At 35.6% G+C, this 22,250-nt stretch overlaps 7 protein-coding genes across 7 annotated transcripts; 6 read left to right on the forward strand and 1 right to left on the reverse strand.

Annotated features, from left to right (window-relative positions):
• Nucleotides 1–3,431: 3,431 nt before the first annotated feature.
• EV154DRAFT_551840 (uncharacterized protein) lies at nt 3,432–4,876 on the forward strand (the record flags this gene model as incomplete). Its single annotated transcript, XM_051605009.1, has 3 exons — nt 3,432–3,785; nt 4,000–4,051; nt 4,355–4,876. The coding sequence occupies 3 exons, from the start codon at nt 3,432–3,434 to the stop codon at nt 4,492–4,494; spliced, it is 546 nt and encodes a 181-aa protein (XP_051457380.1). The 3' UTR covers nt 4,495–4,876.
• Nucleotides 4,877–5,068: 192 nt separating this feature from the next.
• EV154DRAFT_509588 (uncharacterized protein) lies at nt 5,069–8,463 on the forward strand. The gene is made up of 5 exons (XM_051601618.1): nt 5,069–5,191; nt 5,245–5,560; nt 5,613–6,732; nt 6,790–6,911; nt 6,975–8,463. Exons 1-5 carry the CDS (start codon nt 5,125–5,127, stop codon nt 8,314–8,316), a joined length of 2,967 nt encoding a protein of 988 aa, XP_051457381.1. The 5' UTR covers nt 5,069–5,124; the 3' UTR covers nt 8,317–8,463.
• An 845-nt stretch (nt 8,464–9,308) lies between these two features.
• Nucleotides 9,309–10,439, reverse strand: EV154DRAFT_481617 (uncharacterized protein; the record flags this gene model as incomplete). The annotated part of the gene is made up of 4 exons (XM_051598407.1): nt 9,309–9,504; nt 10,026–10,050; nt 10,257–10,383; nt 10,437–10,439. The coding sequence occupies 4 exons, from the start codon at nt 10,437–10,439 to the stop codon at nt 9,309–9,311; spliced, it is 351 nt and encodes a 116-aa protein (XP_051457382.1).
• A 154-nt stretch (nt 10,440–10,593) lies between these two features.
• On the forward strand, nt 10,594–11,006 carry EV154DRAFT_481618 (uncharacterized protein; the record flags this gene model as incomplete). Its single annotated transcript, XM_051598408.1, has 2 exons — nt 10,594–10,743; nt 10,782–11,006. The coding sequence occupies 2 exons, from the start codon at nt 10,594–10,596 to the stop codon at nt 11,004–11,006; spliced, it is 375 nt and encodes a 124-aa protein (XP_051457383.1).
• A 160-nt stretch (nt 11,007–11,166) lies between these two features.
• Nucleotides 11,167–12,034, forward strand: EV154DRAFT_551843 (uncharacterized protein; the record flags this gene model as incomplete). The annotated part of the gene is made up of 2 exons (XM_051605010.1): nt 11,167–11,316; nt 11,355–12,034. 2 exons carry the CDS (start codon nt 11,167–11,169, stop codon nt 11,577–11,579), a joined length of 375 nt encoding a protein of 124 aa, XP_051457384.1. The 3' UTR covers nt 11,580–12,034.
• A 2,247-nt stretch (nt 12,035–14,281) lies between these two features.
• Nucleotides 14,282–15,666, forward strand: EV154DRAFT_509591 (uncharacterized protein). Its single transcript, XM_051601619.1, has one exon. The coding sequence runs from the start codon at nt 14,288–14,290 to the stop codon at nt 15,323–15,325; it is 1,038 nt and encodes a 345-aa protein (XP_051457385.1). The 5' UTR covers nt 14,282–14,287; the 3' UTR covers nt 15,326–15,666.
• A 2,509-nt stretch (nt 15,667–18,175) lies between these two features.
• Nucleotides 18,176–20,619, forward strand: EV154DRAFT_481621 (uncharacterized protein; the record flags this gene model as incomplete). The annotated part of the gene is made up of 7 exons (XM_051598409.1): nt 18,176–18,224; nt 18,293–18,315; nt 18,804–18,853; nt 19,322–19,366; nt 19,446–19,588; nt 19,693–19,821; nt 20,216–20,619. 7 exons carry the CDS (start codon nt 18,176–18,178, stop codon nt 20,617–20,619), a joined length of 843 nt encoding a protein of 280 aa, XP_051457386.1.
• Nucleotides 20,620–22,250: the final 1,631 nt, after the last annotated feature.

Raw genomic sequence — 22,250 nt, forward strand, 5'->3', positions numbered from 1 at the left:
ATAGTTCCTCTTCAGAGGCAGCCGAAACATGTGTAAAGTAACGACAGACTAATTCATCAAGTTGTCATTGAATGAAACTGTCTTTAGACATATTATTTCATGATTTTTTTCCTTTTGTACACTTTTTCGTCAAGCTAGACTTTTTTCAACTATAAGCATATCTAAAATTGCCAATTCCAAACACATTAAAATTATTCCCATGTCATTACAAAATTTTTTCGACTTTTGAGAAAGACTTTTCTAGTTTTCCTTAAAACATTTTTTTTTCAATTTCTTTTTGATACATAAATCATTTAGCGTTTCGTTTTGAAACTTTTGTAAGCAACACAGAAGTTGTTCTTTGATTGTTTTTGTTGTTGCTGTTATTTAAATGTATCTTTGAGTATAATATTTAGTGTTATTGTCATTTTGTACTTATTCTATGATGTCTCTACTTCAATACCAATTCAACGCATTACCTGCTGATTCTGCTTGCACTGTACGTAATCTTTATTGTTCCCTGAAGTTTTGCAATAATCCATCACTTCTTGTCGTCGAGCAATGATTCATGTCATACCTACTGTTGACTATTTTAATACTTTCACAACATTTTTCTCGTTGTTTGATCCATCTTTCTTATATTTAGTACATAGATGCGCCAGTAGTACTGAAGATACTTGAGATACCCCGACTACTGTGTAAGTCATTAAATATACAGTCTTATTCTTTTTATTTCTTGTTGACCGTCATCCGACCTATTAACAAAAAATGCTGTCAAGGTCTTTGTATTTGGTTAAACGTTGTGGTTTAATGTTTTTAAAAGATTTCCATTGTTATTCATGATTTAAAGTCATTCACATGTATACTCGTAATCGGTGAGCATTGTATTAATAAATACCCGGTAATAGTATGACATACAATTAATCTTTTTCCCGTTCTGCGTATTACCTATTACCGCTCTCTTTAAATCTTGCTACTATTTAATTTTGAGCTACTCCGTAATAAATCTCCACAGGTAATTCCGTTGTTACTTTAAATCTATTTACAAACAGATCAGTTCTCCAGCTGGACTCTATTTAATCGTTTCTACAATTAAAAATAATTATTCTAGATCTAATAAAGCTGTTCCCAAGACCTCCGAAATTTTTTTCGACTTTTGAAAAATATTTTTTTGTTTTTGTCTTATGTGTCCTTTTTTCCAAGTTCTTTCGGCTAGAAACGGAATCTTGATATTTTGCTTTAAAACTTATAGCAGTTATGTAGGAAGTGTTAATTTAAATATGTAGACAGTTGCGGTCATACAAAACCGTCTTCAAAAGTTCTAATTGGCAATATTAACCATTTTGAGATATTTTATAAAGTATTTTCTTTATTATTGTGTCATTCACGTTCTGGTTACCTCGTGTGTAATTTACTCAGTTCTTATACAATGCCAAAACTATTTCAATTAGCAAATTCTAGTTGGTGTGTTAAAAATTCTATTTTTTGCAAACTGTTTGTGTTCTTAATAACGTCGTTGCTACCTTTTTATTATTTGCCAATACTTTTCCGCGTTTTGATCAAAGTTGCTTTAGTAAGTATTACAATTGTTTAAAGTATTGCCCATCGACTGTATCTGTTCAATCAAATTTAGCTAAATCTTTTTTTAATTATGGTTTAACCATTAAGAAGTACTTTATCAACAATGATTGTTTAGATGTCGTCTAGCTTTAAATGGGCTTTCATATCCTACACTTGATATATGTACTTATTATAAAACCGTATTTTACAAGTAAAAAGTCATCTACAACTTTGGTATTTTTGACGACAACTACTAGTTATCTCGTTCAACATGCTTCTCTGATTGTACTATGTAGTGAATTGCTTCCATATAGGCCTCTATAAGTGATATAAAAAGGTCCGTTAATACAGAAGTCCAAAGTGTTTTGTAATAGACACAAGTATTTCTGGGGTTACGTACCTGACTTGCATTTATCTGACCTGGTTTATGATATAGACTTTTTTTAACAATTTGTGTATGGAGCGCAGACGCTTAGAATTCTATTAAAAGTATTCCCATGTCGTTGTAAATTTTTTTCGACTTTTGAAAAATATTTTTTTGCATTTTGTTTAAAAGATACTTTTTTCCAAATATCGTTCGGGTTGGGGCGTATGCTTCGTATTTTGTTCTAGTACTGGCATCATCAACGTAGAAGGTCTTATTAAACCGATATGGATTGCGTTAATCTTTTAAAAGTTTCCGAAAATATTATTTGACTTTATTGTTGGTTTTTTTTATGTCTTTAACAATTGGTATTTTCGAAACTGCCTAAATTATTGTTTCGTCTACACTAAATGCAGTGTGGAAGTTCCCTTATCATTCTACACCTATTCCAATTGTTTATCAGTACTGGTTGTTGACAAGCAGTTATGACCTTAAGTATTATTATTCTTTTTAATGTCTTGATCCTTACTTCGTTAATATTCGACTATGTCTTCCCATTTCCTGTCAAAGAAGAGCTGGTTAGTCCTACATTAATTCCAGGTATTTCCCAGTTTTAATATATATCATACATACAATCACTTCGTATTTCGTAATTTATTCTATTAACTTGATAAACAATTCGTCTAAACTAATTTTATCATCATGCCAATGATACAAGGATACTCTAGGGTATATTAAGCCGATTGACGACAGTTTTTTTTCCTGACATTTGCATTTAAAGAAGTATCAGACCATATAATTATGGCTTATTGAAAATCACCAATACTTGTAATACAGAAGCCCTATGCTTTTCTAAAAGCAACTAAACTATTTATTTCCACTTATTTTTTATACATAAACAGTAGCAGGGCCCATAGTTTCTGTTTCTACAAGATGAGAATTTGCCAAAGATATATTGGCACTCGATATTGGAGCTAAAATAACAAAGTAACAGTCTGTAATAAAACCGGGCTGTCATTTATAATAATGCTAGAGGTCAGCCAGATGAATGAATCCTGCCTTGAAAAATAAGTTTACACCAAAAAAGCCAGAAACAATTATATAGCACAATACTTTGCAATTTCATCATGAAAATAGACCACAATCCCTTACAATTTACCCTAGAGTACGGCTAGAAACCATCCAAGACTAGTACTTTTCATGCCTGCCGTTTTCCAGCCAATCATCGCACAGGATTCCCCAAAAAAGTCAATTTTTTAAAAAAAATTATTTTTTTGCAGAACATTAAAAAAAGTTAAAAGCGGAGTTTAAAATATTTCGTCCATTTTCGGATTTTTAAAAACATTCTCAGCCAATCAATTATTGTCCGACGGCGTTGAAACTAGTATCATTCGAAAGCCCTTTTAAAGGCGCAGAGCGTAACCAAGCCGGAATTTTAAAGTTTATTCTAAAATCTATTTCAAAAACGATGTAAATTTCATTTCCCTGCTTAAAATCGGGATTTTTGACTTTAAACGTGTGTAACAACATGTCTGGCAATCCAAGATGGGTCATGTTATACATTTTTGAAATGCCACGATTTTTCGCTATTTTTGAGGAAATTTGGCAAATTTCATCCGGGGTTGCTAACACCGTTGTTGAGGTCAACACCTTTGTCGATGGCAACACCGTTGTCGGGGGCAACATCGTTGTCGGGGGTAACCTCGTTGTCGAGGTCAACACCGTTGTCGAGGGCAACACCGTTGTCGAGGGCAACACCGTTGTCGGGGGCAACATCGTTGTCGAGGGCAACACCGTTGTCGGGGGCAACACCGTTGTCTTGGGCAACATGGTTGCCGTGGGCTATCAAAATTTGTTTGTTGGTATTAGGTTGTGGAATATTGTAATTTATATAGTTGATGTCATTAAGTTCGGATAATTCAATTACTTTTCATTATTTTTTTTATTTTTTTTTTTTTTTTTTTTTTTTTTTTTATGGTTCGAAAATAGTATCTTTGAAACGATCTCTTTTTTCAACGTAGGTTGGCTGATCTTTTTCATTCCAGGTATCATCCTGTGTTATTAATAAGGTAGGCGGAATTTATTTTTTGGTAAAGGAAGCATATCCTCTGAAAACATTAGATATCTTACGTATCTTAGTTAGAAAAGGTAGTTTGTGAAATCTTTGAATAAAGTCATACAAAAAAAAAACAAATATCATTTAAAATAGACAATTAACAACAAAAATTAACTTTATAGAAGATCTTGAGATAAAAATATATTATAATGACGTTTACAAAAACAGTTATGAGCAAAATAACTAAAAATAATAAAAAACTGCACGAAACAATAACTTTCTTTACGACAAAATTTGAACTGGTCGGATGACTTATTTATAAGTGACATATATATTCAAAATAACCTTGTAATGGTTCTAACAACCTAATTATATCTATGTGTAATATATTCAAGATGACGACTCCATTCAGATTGATTACGCAATATTCAAAAAGACCCTGATTATTTCATTCGTAGCATTCTTGATCATCATGACTGAATTACGTAAGAGTAAACAAGAATATTCTAGAATATTACGTCATGTCATTAATTAAGCCTGAATAATATGTCGTAAGTATCTTGAACATTTTGGATTAAATATGCTCTCTTTTGACATCATATTAACAAGATCAAAGATCTTGGGCAGACATCATTAACCAATGAGTCCATGTCAACCATAGCCAATCTTCTCTTTCCCTTCACTTACATTATAACGGTTCCTTTGTATTCTTTTCTTCCTGTCATACCATAGTTCTACTATTTACATGACGTCAACAACTTGAAATAAAAAAACCCCAACTTATTACTAACCTTTTATCCAAAACACCAGATGAGTTTATGCCAAGAAGAGTACGGAGGAAGAGGAGAAAGAACCAGAAAGACCAAGAAACCAAGAGACCAAGAAGGGAGGAGAGAAAAGTTTATAAAAAGAATTAAAAGTGAAAGAAATATGAAAAAAAGGGGAATTGCAAAAAAAGGCCCCCTATTTATACTTTTTTTTCAGCTGCTGCGCCCCAAAAAAAAAATTTTTTTGTGACCTTTTTTGGGGTAAAAAAATTTATCACGCCATATTTTAAAATCGTCACAAAAAATTTTTCAAAAAAAAGTATAAAAGGGGGTTCTTTTCCTTTTCTCTCTTCTTTCTTTCTTTATCTATTTTTATAATCTTAAACTTATTGTGAAATATGAACCGTAACAATCAAACAGCAACCCATTCATCCATTGGCTCTTATTCCTCGTCCTCCGTCAACCGTAAGTCATTTTTTTTCTTTTTCTTTTTGTGATGACTTATGATTATTTTTTAGGTGTTCGTGTCGGTTCTACTGAAGATATTAGTGCTTCCACCCCTGTTGAAAATCTTAGTTCCAGCGTATCCCATCATGCCGTGCGTGAGCGCCAAGAGTATGACTCTGATTCTGATTACCAACCTGATCCCAATGACTCGGATGCTAGTGAAGTTGAAGAAGATGAAGTCGCCCGTGCCTTGGAAGGTTATGAATCTGAAGGTTCCGAAACAGAAGTTTTTGACGGCGATCTTTTGAACAATGAAGATGATCTCGATAACGATGATGACATTGTTGCCAACCATGGTTCTTCAGTCGAAATTAGTGAGGAAAATGAAGTTAAATTAGCCTGAAATTCAATCATTTATCTATACTTATTTTTTTTTATCAGTAACCATGCCATTTGCCGAATTCGTTGAAAAGTGTGCCGCGGCTACCTCCATGACTGAAAGACTGGATTTAATGTTCAACGGACAAATTACTACCATTGACAACGTTCAAAAAAAAATTATTGTCGATTTGGAGACTGATTGTGATAGTCCTACCCTTTGCGAAGTAAACATCGATGCTTTTATTTCTTACCCGTTGAAGGAGTTGCCAATCATGCCTAAAACTCGTTGGAAGCTGTCTTTGAGCCCCAATTGGAAGCATGCTTTGACTCGTCTGGACTTCGGGCACTTCACGTTTCGTGGTGAGAGGGACTATGTTAAAAATTACCCGCATACTTTGCTTTTGGAGGCCTTTTCGGAAGCATGCATGAATATTCATGTGCTCTTCCCGAACATGAAAAAAATGAAGCTTGGTGTAAGCAATGCCAGAAGAATGTTGGGTTCCGCCGCTCAAAAAACGTTTACCGACCGACTTCTGGTTCCCGCTATTCGACGTGTCTTGATTTGTTCTCGTGCGAATCGATCTGGTGGATCTTATGGCGAAGCCATTGGTACTGGATTTCACATGACGGTGCCGAAATTTTTGCTTGGTTCGGAGCTTAAGCTTTTAGTCCAGTCTATGCGTGACATTGCCAAGGAGAGTGCGGATTTGGCACCATATCGTCATTTTGTTTTTGTGGTTTCTTCTTTCGGGTTTAAAAGCCCAATTTATGGTCCGGATTACACGTCCATCCTTGATACCATGGTCGACTGGTCCCAACTTGACCCTCAAAGATGCCTTGTAGACATTGGCTTGAATCTGTTTGCCGAATCCGAGGATGGCCGACCATTGGTATCGTTTGTCAAAGACGAAAAGGTCCAAGCTATGGGAAAACGTTTTGGAGGTCCAACCATAAAGACCGATTTTTATGGAATGTCTTTGGGTTCTTTTGGTGGCTTCTCCGGGAAAGGTCGTTCCGGTAATGTTTTTACGCCTTCGAAAGTAATGGTGTATAATGACATCAAGTATCCGTTTACGATGTCAAATCCCGGTGTAAACGGAAAGGTGTCCGGTCCATGGATACCCGAGGAAATGAGAAATACCTTTCGTCATCATGAGGGTCATCATTTAAAGAACATGGTATGCAATACATTTAATATAAATTTTCCCATATATTTACTTCAAAAATTGTAATAGAGATGGTATAATGCCCGTGTTTCCGAATACCAAGGCCACCAGTTTACTACTCGTTTGGAGGTTCGTGTCCCGGCGATCTCAGCTACTACGGCTTACGTCGACGTCTTGGTCGCAAAGTTGAAGTAAGTTTTTCTACAGGCAACTTCTTTTAGATACTTTATTAATTATTCTGCTTTTTATGATAGGTCTTCTCTTGCTGATGAGGCCTTCATCCATATAGATTCGGGAATTTACCTCCAGTACGTTGGTCTCATGGCAAATCTTATAAGTGACTTGGCAGAAAAATGTCTTGGTTCCGTTTTGTTGCAGTCGTTCTCCGGGTTGTATCTCTCCGCGTACATGCTAAATAACTTGATCCATTCTGATCAATCTTTAACCGATTCTTCAAAGTTCGTATCAGCAAGCAGATGTCGTAAAAACAGGTTGTGTTTTTTGCCTGGTGCGTTTGCTGTCGATGGCGACAGAGTCATGTTTGGGCACACATTCGATTCTACTAGTATTAAACAGGCATTTCCCGGTGCAGTGATTTTTGATTCCACCGAACAATACATGTCCAGTCGATTCCAGGACGGTTACGTAAGAGGTACCAACGTGCCGGAAGCTTTTTATGATTTGTTCAACAATACCGAGACAACCTTAGAAGGATTACTTTCGACAAGCTCCAATGCTTTTCCTCTTGCTCCCATCACTTGTCCTACTCTTCACGCGTATTCCGAATTGATCTCTGACTTTGTGATGCCAATCGAAAAAGCTTTTGATCATTGTCCTCTATTTTTGTATGATATTTCCAATATTGCAACCGTCAGAAATGTTTATAATGTCAATCAAGGTCTAATGCAGTACGGTTTTGGGACGAAGTTTGCCGCCTATTTTTTGGAGCAATTCTGGGCCGAATATATAACTTTTTTGAAGGATGGTGATTGCTATCTTGACGTACTTGGTTTCTCCAATGTTCCATCCAAGGCTTTTCTTTCCAAGGTTGATGCTAAGCGAGTGGCTGAACCAATGTGTATTACCGAGAGAATGTATTTTCTTCTACCATTGCCGGATAGGGACAGCTGTAGACCTGCGGACATTAAGAAGGAACTGACTGCGTACATGGATGGCAAAGGTATAGACGTAAACTGGAAGTCTTTTGGAACCAGGGCCTGGTATCTGGAATTATTTGCCAACCCATTTATCGGTTACGACGTCCTATCAAATTTTCATTCCTTGTTAATGGTTGGGTGTCTTCTTGCTTGTAAATATCTGCCCACCTCAACAAAATCTAGATTATATAGAAGACAAGAAGGTGTTCTTTCGGTTCGTAAGGCATCCCGATTTGATGTAGCATTTGAGGAATTAAACATGACTGTATTTAACTTCCTTTGCAAATATTCCGTCGATAACCAATCCGTCTGTGAATTACTTGATTCCAACCCCCTTCCTCCCATCAGTGCCAATGTCAGAGTGGTAAATGAGGAATCGAATGCCTCCGTTGCAGCGCCTAAGCGTTATACCCCGATTAAGCGTCGTCGCAATTGGTAAATGACAAAATTATACAGGTCTAAGCTACTTTTTTATTTATCACTTTTTTTAAATTTAAATTCTTCTATGCATTTTTTAATTTTATGCCCTTAATCATTTTTTATGCCCTTTTATTATGCCTTATATTAAAATATTTTTTCCTATGAAGTTCGTGTCTCTATGACTAATATATTTCCAAGTCAGAATTGTTAGTTTCTTTACGCTTATCTTTTTTATAATAAATATAAAATTATGAAACTGGTCGATTTTGTTAAATGTGCATAAGTTAAAATGATTTCTTAGCCTTCGGCGATGGACTTACTTAAATTAATTGACCAAAACGGAAAAGCTTAAAACATGGGACAATTGGTAATAAAGTTGGAAACCCAGTAATAGTGCCAAAGAAAAACCAAAAAATAATTTTAATACGTTAGATACTTCTAAAGTCATTGCAATGACACGTTCGTGCAAAGTATAATAGTCAAAAGCAATTTTTTTATAAACATTTCTGAACCGAAATACAATGTGACAGCTCGAACGAACTAAAATGTAAGGCATAAAACGATATAGATATCCAGACGACAAAGATTTATTGTACCGGTAATAGGTACTAAGGGTTTTCTCTGTTATGCTCGCTGTCATGATCGTTTCACGTAGATGCATTAATTTATTAATTCTTTTCCAACAACTTTTAATCTACAGGCCAGACATCATTCATCAAATATCAGTCGTAAATAAGCAATGACTTACTAAACTTTGTCGTTGCTTTTTTTTAAGCTAAGTGAGAAATACGAGAGTGATAATAGCGAATTAAGAAAAAATGTGAAATTTAACAAAGTGAAATTATCAAAGTGCAAAAATAAACTAAGGCTTTATTAAACAAATAAAAGGGGGTCTATCTATACACATTACTTCAGACATTGATCACAGATGGGCTGATGACGGTTGTGGGTAGATTTACCCAGATAATACTCAGATGTCATGATCCCATATAGAAAGACCATAATGAGATGTCAATAACAATAACAATAACATTCATTCTTAAGCTGTGTATGTCTTGTAGCACAATATACAGGGGAAAATGTAGTTGTTAATTCAGATAGCTGTGGCACCTCAATGTGGCTGACGTAACCTTCATATGTGTTCATATCAATGTTATTATTTAAATGTATGTCGTATACTTGTATGAAGGATGATATGAGATCAAGCCTGTACATAAAGTAAATGATCAGTATTTAATATAACAGTATCAATAAGAATTATATTTAGGATTGTCAAATGGAAGATTTAAGAAGTGTAGATAGAGTCATATATTAAGTATATAGCCTCGATCACGACACTAAGTCAATATGCAATCCTTTTACTATGAATATAACCGGGCTTTCCTTCCGGTTCTTCTCCCTTCACCATATATATAATATAACTGCCTTCTCACATCTATTTTTCTTATCCACTCTCTCTCGCTTAATCTCTCTTTCTTATAATAAATATAAGTATCTTTTATTACTCTGTTTGTGTAAGCAAGTCTTGTTCGGTCTGTCCTCTTCGCCTTTCCGCACTTGACAATCGCCGATTTTCCTTTAATGAGACGTCCAAAACATGCGAACCATCTTATTCAATTTGATAAATATCCCCAAAATAGAGTCATCCACTCAACTATTCCGGTCTCAAGCAGATAATGCACTCCAGATGGTAGGAGATACAATCTTATCTTTCACCCCAAAGGTTACCATGCGGCTTTTCCACGCTCATTAACTAGAACTTGTTTATTAATACTTACAACATTATAAAAAAAGATGGCGGTTGCTCTTAAGCTTTCGTCTTAATTATCATTCAAACCAGATTATTACACGTTGGTAAAGGTATATCTAAACGATGAGTCTAACATTACACTCTATTCATCAAACTTTGGACCCATAAAAATCATAAATCCGAATAATCAACTTGGCCCAAAAATATACCATTAGCAAGCCACAAAAGCATACGATCTGAATTTATGTAGTTCTGAATTTCATCCAGGGTACTATATGTCTGGCGAGGCTGGGCCTTCAGAGGGAAGGAATAATGTAGTGCACCTAGTGTATGACACTAAAACATCAATAAGTCAATGGGAACACCGTTCTTTGGGACAAGAGTAGTACCATTAAAAAGAGCTCGTTTTTTTACGTCTGGTAGCGTTCTTGCTTTTATCGATCCGAATTTCGTCCGGGGTTGCTATATGTCTGGCGAGGCTGGGCCTTCAGAGGGAAGGAATAATGTAGTGCACCTAGTGTATGACACTAAAACATCAATAAGTCAATGGGAACACCGTTCTTTGGGACAAGAGTAGTACCATTAAAAAGAGCTCGTTTTTTTACGTCTGGTAGCGTTCTTGCTTTTATCGATCCGAATTTCGTCCGGGGTTGCTATATGTCTGGCGAGGCTGGGCCTTCAGAGGGAAGGAATAATGTAGTGCACCTAGTGTATGACACTAAAACATCAATAAGTCAATGGGAACACCGTTCTTTGGGACAAGAGTAGTACCATTAAAAAGAGCTCGTTTTTTTACGTCTGGTAGCGTTCTTGCTTTTATCGATCCGAATTTCGTCCGGGGTTGCTATATGTCTGGCGAGGCTGGGCCTTCAGAGGGAAGGAATAATGTAGTGCACCTAGTGTATGACACTAAAACATCAATAAGTCAATGGGAACACCGTTCTTTGGGACAAGAGTAGTACCATTAAAAAGAGCTCGTTTTTTTACGTCTGGTAGCGTTCTTGCTTTTATCGATCCGAATTTCGTCCGGGGTTGCTATATGTCTGGCGAGGCTGGGCCTTCAGAGGGAAGGAATAATGTAGTGCACCTAGTGTATGACACTAAAACATCAATAAGTCAATGGGAACACCGTTCTTTGGGACAAGAGTAGTACCATTAAAAAGAGCTCGTTTTTTTACGTCTGGTAGCGTTCTTGCTTTTATCGATCCGAATTTCGTCCGGGGTTGCTATATGTCTGGCGAGGCTGGGCCTTCAGAGGGAAGGAATAATGTAGTGCACCTAGTGTATGACACTAAAACATCAATAAGTCAATGGGAACACCGTTCTTTGGGACAAGAGTAGTACCATTAAAAAGAGCTCGTTTTTTTACGTCTGGTAGCGTTCTTGCTTTTATCGATCCGAATTTCGTCCGGGGTTGCTATATGTCTGGCGAGGCTGGGCCTTCAGAGGGAAGGAATAATGTAGTGCACCTAGTGTATGACACTAAAACATCAATAAGTCAATGGGAACACCGTTCTTTGGGACAAGAGTAGTACCATTAAAAAGAGCTCGTTTTTTTACGTCTGGTAGCGTTCTTGCTTTTATCGATCCGAATTTCGTCCGGGGTTGCTATCTCTGTCTCTAACTTCACCTACAGAACCCTATCTCTGTCTCTTATCTTGTCTCTTGTCTTATCAACCTCTCTCAAGTGATCTCTCGTTGATCTCCCGTTGATCACTCCGATTTGTGCGCAACTACGCATGTTTCAGATAGCCCTCATACCACTCTCTCCATGCCAACACCCTCTTCTCATAGCAACACATCAACCCCAACCCCCAATTTTCGCCTAATACCTTAACCCTAATATTAACTTATTACTATCCTTTTATCCAAAATACCAGATGAGTTTATGCCAAGAAGAGTACGGAGGAAGAGGAGAAAGAACCAGAAAGACCAAGAAACCAAGAGACCAAGAAGGGAGGAGAGATAAGTTTATAAAAAGAATTAAAAGTGAAAGAAATATGAAAAAAGGGGAATTGCAAAAAAAGGCCCCCTATTTATACTTTTTTTTCAGCTGCTGCGCCCCAAAAAAATTTTTTTTTGTGACCTTTTTTGGGGTAAAAAAAATTTATCACGCCATATTTTAAAATCGTCACAAAACATTTTTCAAAAAAAAGTATAAAAGGGGGTTCTTTTCCTTTTCTCTCTTCTTTCTTTCTTTATCTATTTTTATAATCTTAAACTTATTGTGAAATATGAACCGTAACAATCAAACAGCAACCCATTCATCCATTGGCTCTTATTCCTCGTCCTCCGTCAACCGTAAGTCATTTTTTTTCTTTTTCTTTTTGTGATGACTTATGATTATTTTTTAGGTGTTCGTGTCGGTGCTACTGAAGATATTAGTGCTTCCACCCCTGTTGAAAATCTTAGTTCCAGCGTATCCCATCATGCCGTGCGTGAGCGCCAAGAGTATGACTCTGATTCTGATTACCAACCTGATCCCAATGACTCGGATGCTAGTGAAGTTGAAGAAGATGAAGTCGCCCGTGCCTTGGAAGGTTATGAATCTGAAGGTTCCGAAACAGAAGTTTTTGACGGCGATCTTTTGAACAATGAAGATGATCTCGATAACGATGATGACATTGTTGCCAACCATGGTTCTTCAGTCGAAATTAGTGAGGAAAATGAAGGTAAATTAGCCTGAAATTCAATCATTTATCTATATACTTATTTTTTTTTATCAGTAACCATGCCATTTGCCGAATTCGTTGAAAAGTGTGCCGCTGCTACCTCCATGACTGAAAGACTTGATTTAATGTTCAACGGACAAATTACTACCATTGACAACGTTCAAAAAAAAATTATTGTCGATTTGGAGACTGATTGTGATAGTCCTACCCTTTGCGAAGTAAACATCGATGCTTTTATTTCTTACCCGTTGAAGGAGTTGCCAATCATGCCTAAAACTCGTTTGAAGCTGTCTTTGAGCCCCAATTGGAAGCATGCTTTGACTCGTCTGGACTTCGGGCACTTCACGTTTCGTGGTGAGAGGGACTATGTTAAAAATTACCCGCATACTTTGCTTTTGGACGCCTTTTCGGAAGCATGCATGAATATTCATGTGCTCTTCCCGAACATGAAAAAAATGAAGCTTGGTGTAAGCAATGCCAGAAGAATGTTGGGTTCCGCTGCTCAAAAAACGTTTACCGACCGACTTCTGGTTCCCGCTATTCGACGTGTCTTGATTTGTTCTCGTGCGAATCGATCTGGTGGATCTTATGGCGAAGCCATTGGTACTGGATTTCACATGACATTGCCCAAATTTTTGCTTGGTTCGGAGCTTAGGCTCTTAGTCAAGTCTATGCGTGACATTGCAAAGGAGAGTGCGGATTTGGCGCCATATCGTCATTTTGTTTTTGTGGTTTCTTCTTTCGGGTTCAAAAGCCCAATGTATGGTCCGGATCACACGTCCATTCTAGATACCATGGTTGACTGGTCCCAACTTGACCCTCGAAGATGCCTTGTAGACATTGGCTTGAATCTGTTTGCCGAATCCGAGGATGGCCGACCATTGGTATCGTTTGTCAAAGAGGAAAAGGTCCAAGCTATGGGAAAACTTTTTGGAGGTCCAACCATAAAGACCGATTTTTATGGAATGTCTTTGGGTTCTTTTGGTGGCTTCTCCGGGAAAGGTCGTTCCGGTAATGTTTTTACGCCTTCGAAAGTAATGGTGTATAATGACATCAAGTATCCGTTTACGATGTCAAATCCTGGTGTAAACGGAAAGGTGTCCGGTCCATGGATACCCGAGGAAATGAGAAATACCTTTCGTCATCATGAGGGTCGTCATTTAAAGAACATGGTATGCAATACATTTAATATAAATTTTCCCATATATTTACTTCAAAAATTGTAATAGAGATGGTATAATGCCCGTGTTTCCGAATACCAAGGCCACCAGTTTACTACTCGTTTGGAGGTTCGTGTCCCGGCGATCTCAGCTACTACGGCTTACGTGGACGTCTTGGTCGCAAAGTTGAAGTAAGTTTTTCTACAGGCAACTTCTTTTAGATACTTTATTAATTATTCTGCTTTTTATGATAGGTCTTCTCTTGCTGATGAGGCCTTCATCCATATAGATTCGGGAATTTACCTCCAGTACGTTGGTCTCATGGCAAATCTTATAAGTGACTTGGCAGAAAAATGTCTTGGTTCCGTTTTGTTGCAGTCGTTCTCCGGGTTGTATCTCTCCGCGTACATGCTAAATAACTTGATGCATTCTGATCAATCTTTAACCGATTCTTCAAAGTTCGTATCAGCAAGCAGATGTCGTAAAAACAGGTTGTGTTTTTTGCCTGATTCGTTTGCCGTCGATGGTGATAGAGTCATGTTTGGTCATACTTTCGACTTGATCCGCATGCAACAAGCTTTTCCTAGTTTTGAAATCACTGATACCAGCAATTTAGATGTAGTTGTCGATTTACATCATGGTGAAGTAGAAGGAGCTTTCAGTCATGGACAGTTATTTCTCTACGATATTTCGAACATCTGTACCATAAGAAACGTATACACTATGCAGCAAGCCCTAATGGAGTACGGTTTTGGAATGCGTCTAGCCTCGATGTTCCTAAGACAATTTTGGACTGAGTATTTTGTTTTGGTGGGGGGAGATTTTTCTGGCTGTAATTTGGAAACGATGAGTTTTTCCGGTGATCACACTCCATTTACCGTGCACTCTCAAGAACGTTCTTGTCTCTTTGAACCAGTGTCAATAACTGAACGATTGAACTTTCTTCTGCCATTGCCGGACCGTCAAGATTGTCATGTTAATTGTGTGAGAAAGAATTTGTCTTCCTACATTAGCTCCGATAACATTGATTCGCACTGGAAAAAATTTGGGACTAGAGCATGGTACCTGGAGCTTTTTGCGAATCCACTTATTAGTTACGACCAACTAGCTCATTTTCATTCTTTGGTTTTGGTTAGCTGCCTTTATACGTGCAAGTATATTCCATGGACATTTCCATCAAAATTTTTCGTACGAGAATCTGGTGGCGTTGTTGTACGTAAGGCATCCCGCTTTGAACAACAAATCGAAGAGCTGAATGTTTCTGTGTTTGATTTTTTACAAAATTATTCTGTCAATAACAATGCTGCTTGTGAATATCTTGGTTCCGTCCCTTTACCTGCGTACAAAAAGTCAAGAAATCGTGGGGATCGAGACTCAGTTGCAACTGCTTCCACGGAAAACACTAATCCTCCTCAAAAGCGTAAAATGAATGGCCGATTTGCCTAAGTTCTACCAAATCGGTTTTCTTTTATGATATTATTTCTGACTATGAATTTTTATTTTACATCCATTTCAATTTTTTAATCCCTTTTTTAGATTTTTTTTACTTCCTTTATATTTTTTATGCCTTATTTACAGTTCGTTATGCCTCTTTTTATAGTATTTTTATGCCCTTCTTTACACTTTTTATGTCGTTTTCTACCTTTTTTATGCCCTTCTTTAGACTTTTTATGCCGTTTTCTACCTTTTTTATGCGTTTCCTTATAGTTTCTTATGATATTTTTTAGTTATTATTATGTTTTTTTTAAATTTTATTATGTCCTTCTTTATATTTTATTATGTCCTTCTTTATATTTTATTATGTCCTTCAATATATTTTATTATGTTCTTCATTAAATTTTATTATGTCTCTCTTTAAATTTGTTTATGTTCTTTTTAGCTTTCACGTTTATATGATAATATACTTCCTAACTCAATTGTTATTCAACAATCTATTTAATTGTGACCTTGTTTATTATTTTTGCTTTACGTTATATCAGTCTTAAGTTTATTTTTTTTGTCATTTTTTATACCATTTTTAGGCTTTTAAAGAGACTTAACTTTTGGAATTTCAAGGCAATAGTAATCAGCACAAAAAAGCATAACAAACGTTTAAATACTGGATACATTTAAACTTAGTTTCGAATGTATATTTAGGGCCCTTCATTAACCAAAAACTGCAAAAGTTGCGTAGTGAATGTTTATAAGTCTGGTTTTGAAGTATCAAACTATGCTCACAAAACTAAGAAAAAAGTTCTTATTGTACCATGTTTTTTTGTAACCTTTTAGCAAAAAACTTCAAACTGAGTTTTGTCAGAATAACCAGAAGATATAAATATGTATAAAAGCTTTAATGGGAAACAGTTGATTTGAACGTAAGTTGATAGAAATTTAACAAATTCGAGCAAAACAAAGAGTATAAATTGGGCATTTTCAATGTTCATTTAATGAAACAAAAGCAACGTGACATGTACATCATTTTAAACAGCTGTAAAAGACGGTTGTTACGAATATCTTGTTAAATTCATAGTGATTGTATTGGAATGAATTGCTGAGAGACAGACAAGCTATTAGGAGATAATGATAGAAACGGACATATTTATGTTCGAAGGGTGGAATTTCGAGTGAAGATTATATAGGAATCGTTACCTTCATCAATTTAAATAGCAGTGGAACTCCAATGTTATATACGGGATTTTCATAGGTTAATTTTATTAAAAAAGCTTATATACATTTCAAAGTAAATATATAAAGCTGTAGATCGGAACAAGAATGACTATAGATTAGAACGATTAGTTAAAACATTTGTCATATTAATGAATAGTCGGCTTCAAAAATCTTTTTGAACAAGAACTAAAAATAATATTAATATAACTAGAAGGCAAAACCCAGATCATAAGCCGAGTAATATATCAACTGCTATGTTTTTATGTACTGTTTGGTGGGATCCACTGCGTAACAAGTAAAAACCAGTATTTCGTTTACAAATTGTCAGGAGCGAACAGGCGGAAAGAACAGAGAGAAGAATACTTGATTACAAGAATAGAAAAATACCTGATAATTATGATATTTATTATAAGACAGATAGAAGAAAGAGGAAAAGAGTAAAGAGGGTTATTGGATAATATATCTGATAAAGGGGAAGAAAGAAAATAAAAAATTAGGCTATACTTATAGTAAAAGGATTGTAAAGTTATTTCACAAAAAAATAACCAATGACAAAGTTTACTAAGTCAATTCTTATTTACCACAGATATCTTATGATTGTTGGCTGACAAGTAGAGGAAAAGGTGCTGACAAAGAATTACCAAAATTAATGCATCTACGTGACACGATCGTGACATCAACACTTCAAATAAATATGCGCTATACTTTTCTAAAAATAGTTACACTACTTATTTCAACCTATTTTTTATGCATAAACAGAAGCACAGTCCATAGTTTTTTATTTTTCAAAAGGATGATTTGCCGAAGATATATTGGAACCAAAATTATAAAATTAGAGTCGGTAATTGAACCGAGGTGCCTTAAAAATAATGCTAGATGAATAAGTGCTGCCTTCCAAAATAATTGTAACCAAATAAAGCAAGAACAATTTGTATAGAACGATACCTTCGAATTTTAGCAACAAAATAGACTGGAGTCACGTAAAATTTACTTAAAGTATAGCTTTAAACGGTCCAAGACTAGCCATGATAATGAACGCTGTTTTAAAGCCAATCACAGCTCAAAAATATCGCAAAAGTTATTTTTTTAAAAATATATATTTGTGCAAACAAAACAAAACATTGATAGCGGCAGTCTACAATACTTTGTTTTTTTTCGAATTTGTAAAACTTTTTCTGCCAATTAATACTTATCGGACGGTGTTGAAATTAGTATCATTCTAAAGCCCAATTGTAGGTGCAAAGCGTAACCTAGCCGAATGTTTAACCTTCAATCGAAAATTTCTTTTAAAAACCAATCAAAAATATTTCCCCTGCTTAAAATAGTAATTTTCAACTTTAAACGAGTGTGACACCATTTCAACCAATCCAAAGGGGGTTGTACTTTATTTTTTGAAATTGGACAAGTTTTTGCTATGTTTCGGTAAAAATTCCAAATTTCATTCGGGGTACTATGGGCAGGCAAAATTGGCTCTGGTATGCGTAGGCTGAGAGATAATGTAGTGTACATAGTTTATGACTTTGAAACCCAAATAAGTCAATGAGTTCTCATTTCTATGGATCGAAAATAGTACCGTTGAAACGAGCTCATTTTTCCACGTAGGATAGCCGTGCGTTTTTTTCATTCCAGATTTCATCGGGGGTTGCTAACATGGTTGTCGAGGGCAACAGCGTTGTCCTGAGCAATATCGTTGTCGTGGGTAACAGCATTGTCGTGTGCAATGGCACTGTCGTTGTCTACAGGTTGTTTATGTATTTAATTGTGTAGTCGTAGTGATATGGGTTATCGTGGTAATATTTACTCATCATAGCATTCTTTAATAGTCATATTGATCATTAATAGTCATGGTGTTCGTTATTATTCATAGTGTTCGTTATTAGTCATAGTAACCAATAATCATCATAGTAAACTATAATCGTCCTGGTAATCTGTATTCGTAGTTTTCTGGTTGTCATGGTTATCTTGTTTTGCTACCAATCTGTTTTTCATAGATATCTAGTTATCATAGAAATCTAGCTGTCATAGATATCTAACTGTCTATACCTTCTTATTGTCGTACTTATATGTTATTGCCACATATATTGTTGCCTTAGGAATGTTGTTTCCTTGGATATCTTGTTGCCTTAGGAATATTGGTCGCTTGGATATCTTGTTGCCTTAGGAATATTGGTCGCTTGGATATCTTGTTGTCTTAGGGGTATTGATCGCTAGGATATCTTGTGTCGTTATGTCTGGCTGTCATAGATATGTGGTTGTCATAGATATCTAATCGTATTAGCTTTCTGGTTGTCTTGGTAACGTTCTTATCTTTGATATATTGTTGTCTAGGTGAGTGTGGTATCTTGGATATTTTTTTCTTTTAAGTTTTGTTTTGCTTCCGCTTCTTCGTTATCTTAGTTACATTTCTTGTCTCCGTATTCCTATTTTCTTATTATCATGATAATCTCGTTGTCTTGGTTACCTTACTTTACTTCTTTCCTCAATGTCAAGGATATCATGTTGTCTAGGTTATTGTGTTGCTTAGTCTTCATTGCTGTCTTAGTTGTGTAGCAACCAGGACATCATGTTGTCTTGGAAACCGTTGTATTCCATATTAGGTCCGCTTCGCTGTTTTGTTGTCTTGGATATTGTTGTCTTCGATACTTCGTTGTCCTCGCTTCTTTATTATCTTTGATACCGTTGTCTTCCATACTAGTTTGTTTGCGCTTGTTTGTTGTCATAGTTACCTTTAATCGACGATATCATGTTGTCTAACTTGTTTTTTTTTTTTTTTTTTTTTTTGCTGTCTGGGTTTAGTCGTTGTCTTGGTTATGTTATGGTCTTGGTTACGTTGTCGTCTTGGTAATTTTTGTCTTAGTAATCTTTATCTTCGTTATTGAAGTGTCCAATAAATGTCATATTTGTTCGTTTGTTGTTATAGTGATGTGAGTAATCATTGTTATATTTGTGGTCACTGTGTTGTACTTCTTAATAGTTACGTGTGTAGTCATAGTTATCTGTGTAGTCCTGGTGGCATATGTAGTCATATTCGCATGTGTAGTCATATTCGTATGTGTAGTCATAGTAACTTGAGCATTCATAGTGATCTAATTGTCGTAGTTATCTACTTGTCATAGTGATCTTACTGTCATAGGTATTGATTTGCCCTACTTACTGTATTGTCTTAGTTATTTGGTATCTAAGATATCCTGTTGTCTTGATTATTTGGTATCCAGCAAATCTGGTTGTCTTGGATATTGTTGTCTTGGTTATTTGGTATCCAGAATATGTTGTTGTCTTGGATATTGATATCTTTCGTATTGGGTTGTCTTCGCCTCATTGTTGTGTTGGATACCGTTGTCTTCCATAATAGGTCGGCTTCACTTCTTCGTTGTCTTGGCTATTTAGTATCCATGATATCGTGTTGCCTTTTTTGCCATTACCGTAGCAATATCTCCTTTAATATTGGTCTATTTCTATGACATCTTCTCCGTTTTTGTTAATTTATTGCCATGGTAATTATGTCTTGTCTTTTGACTTTATTACCGTGGAAATTATTTTCTCTATCTTTCTTTTATTGTCATCGGGATATATTCTTTTTCTTTCTTTCTTTGTCATGGTAATTTAGTCTTCTTTCTGATATTACCCTTCGTAATGTGTGTTGTCCTGTTGCTTGCTAAAATTGTTTGTTTTATGTTCTTCTGACTTTAGTTTCTTTGGTATCTGATTGCCATAGAAACCTGGAAAGTCTTTTATCCTTCGTTGTCATACATTATTTGTTGTTAGTCATTATTAGTTGTTATGGCCTCTTTGTTATCTTTTCATGTGGTTGTCTTGGATTCAACTTTGTTGTTTGGATAGGACGTTGTCTCGCATATTATGCTTTCTGGGTTACTTTGATGTTTCCCTTTCGTGTTGTCATGGTTTTTATGTTGTCTGGGATCCAGTGTTGTTGTATTCTTTGTCATCGTCTATATGCTGTTGTTATGGTTATTTCGTTGTGTTGGATATCTTGTTATCTTAGCTACCTGGTTGTTCTATCTGGTATCCTTGGTTCCATTTTGGTCCTGATTATCTTGTTTCTTCCATATGATGTTGACTTCGAGATCATCTAATCCAAAATAAGTTGCTGTCATAGTTATCAAATGGTCTTAGATATTATGTTGTCTGAGACATATTTTTGACATTGTTATCTGGTTGTCCTAGTAATTAGGTTGTCATAGATATGTTATTGTCTTCAATATCCGGTTGTCCTGAATACCCTGTTGTCTTCAATGTAATATTGCCTTACACATGATATTGTCTCGGATTCTTTGTTTTCCTAGATATTATGTTGCCTTACATATCTGGTTGTTTCAGTTATATTATTGTGTAAAACATCGAGTTGTCTTAGTGACATTGTTGTCTTGGTCACGTTATTGTCCTAATAACGTTGTTGTCTGAAACACATTGTTGCGTTAGTTCCTTTTTTGTCTTAGTTACGTTGTTGTCTTAGATACTTTGTCTTGGTAACGTGGTCTTATGCATTTTGTTTCTTAGAAAATTTGTTGTCATGGATATCTTCTTGTCTTACATACCTTGTTTTCTTAGGAATCTTGTTGTCTTGGATATCTCGTGTCTTATATATCACGTTACCTAAGATATCATGCTGTCTTATATGTTGTTGCTATACACATCTTCTTTTCTTAGCAACTTGTTGTCTTATATGTCTTTTTGTCCTACCCATCTGCTTGTCTTAGTTACGTGGTTGCCTTTGTTATTTAGTGTCGTAGACAATTTGGTATCATTGTAATCTTGTTGTACTACATATGTACATGGTTGCCTTACATATTTTGCTGCCTTGATTACTGCGTAAATTGAATTCTGTGTCGTCTGGGCAATAAATTTTTTCTTGAATACTACGATGTCTTGTCATCCTGAACGTATTGGATCCGTTGTTTTTGGCTTCTTGGATATCTTGGATTTTATCCTGTCCTAAATTTTTTTTTTGTTTTTAATATTTTGCCTGTATCTTATCGTTCGTATCCTCGTAATTTGTCAAGCTAAGGATGTTATTGAAGTTTTTAGATATAGTCCTTAAATACCTATGTATGATCGTTTTCTATTTAGTCTCAACAACTGCTATATGTTTCTACTGTTTGACATAATCTTTTATAATTTATCTTTTTTTCTACCTTGACTACTCGTGCCTTTTGTCTATACACTACTGCCTATTCTTATGATATCAACACTGTTCCCATGAGTCCATAAAGTTATTCGAGGTTTCCACAATGTTTTTTTTATAATAATGAAAAACATTATTGACTTTTTCTGGTTTTATTGAGCTCGAGCTAGATTTTTGAATTGGTTACCCTTAAATCTATTTTGGACTGAAAGCATCTCATGGGTCCGGAATTTGCCAAGTTCTCGTGATTTAAAAGTGTCGTAGAAAGTATTATTTCATTTTAATTCTTTTCTTGTCTTTTTTAAAGTTTCTTAGGCCCATACTAGGTCAATTGGGTTTTTGTCTCATTATGTGCCGTGTCTGTATTCTCTATTTTAATTGAAATCCATTCGGATTATGCATCTGTTTCGGTGTTTGTCATAAACAACTAGTTTTAGGTCATTCTCGCAGTCTATTTACACTTTAGGAATTGTAATGGAACATTTTTTAAATCTTGTGCGCAAAGAATCCAGTAAGTACCAGATGTTCTTTAGAATATATCATTTACTATATCCAATCAATGTAGACATTATCCCGTACTCA

This window comes from Mucor mucedo (assembly GCF_025094135.1).
Source record: "Mucor mucedo strain NRRL 3635 chromosome Unknown EV154scaffold_48, whole genome shotgun sequence".
Taxonomy (NCBI): domain Eukaryota; kingdom Fungi; phylum Mucoromycota; class Mucoromycetes; order Mucorales; family Mucoraceae; genus Mucor; species Mucor mucedo.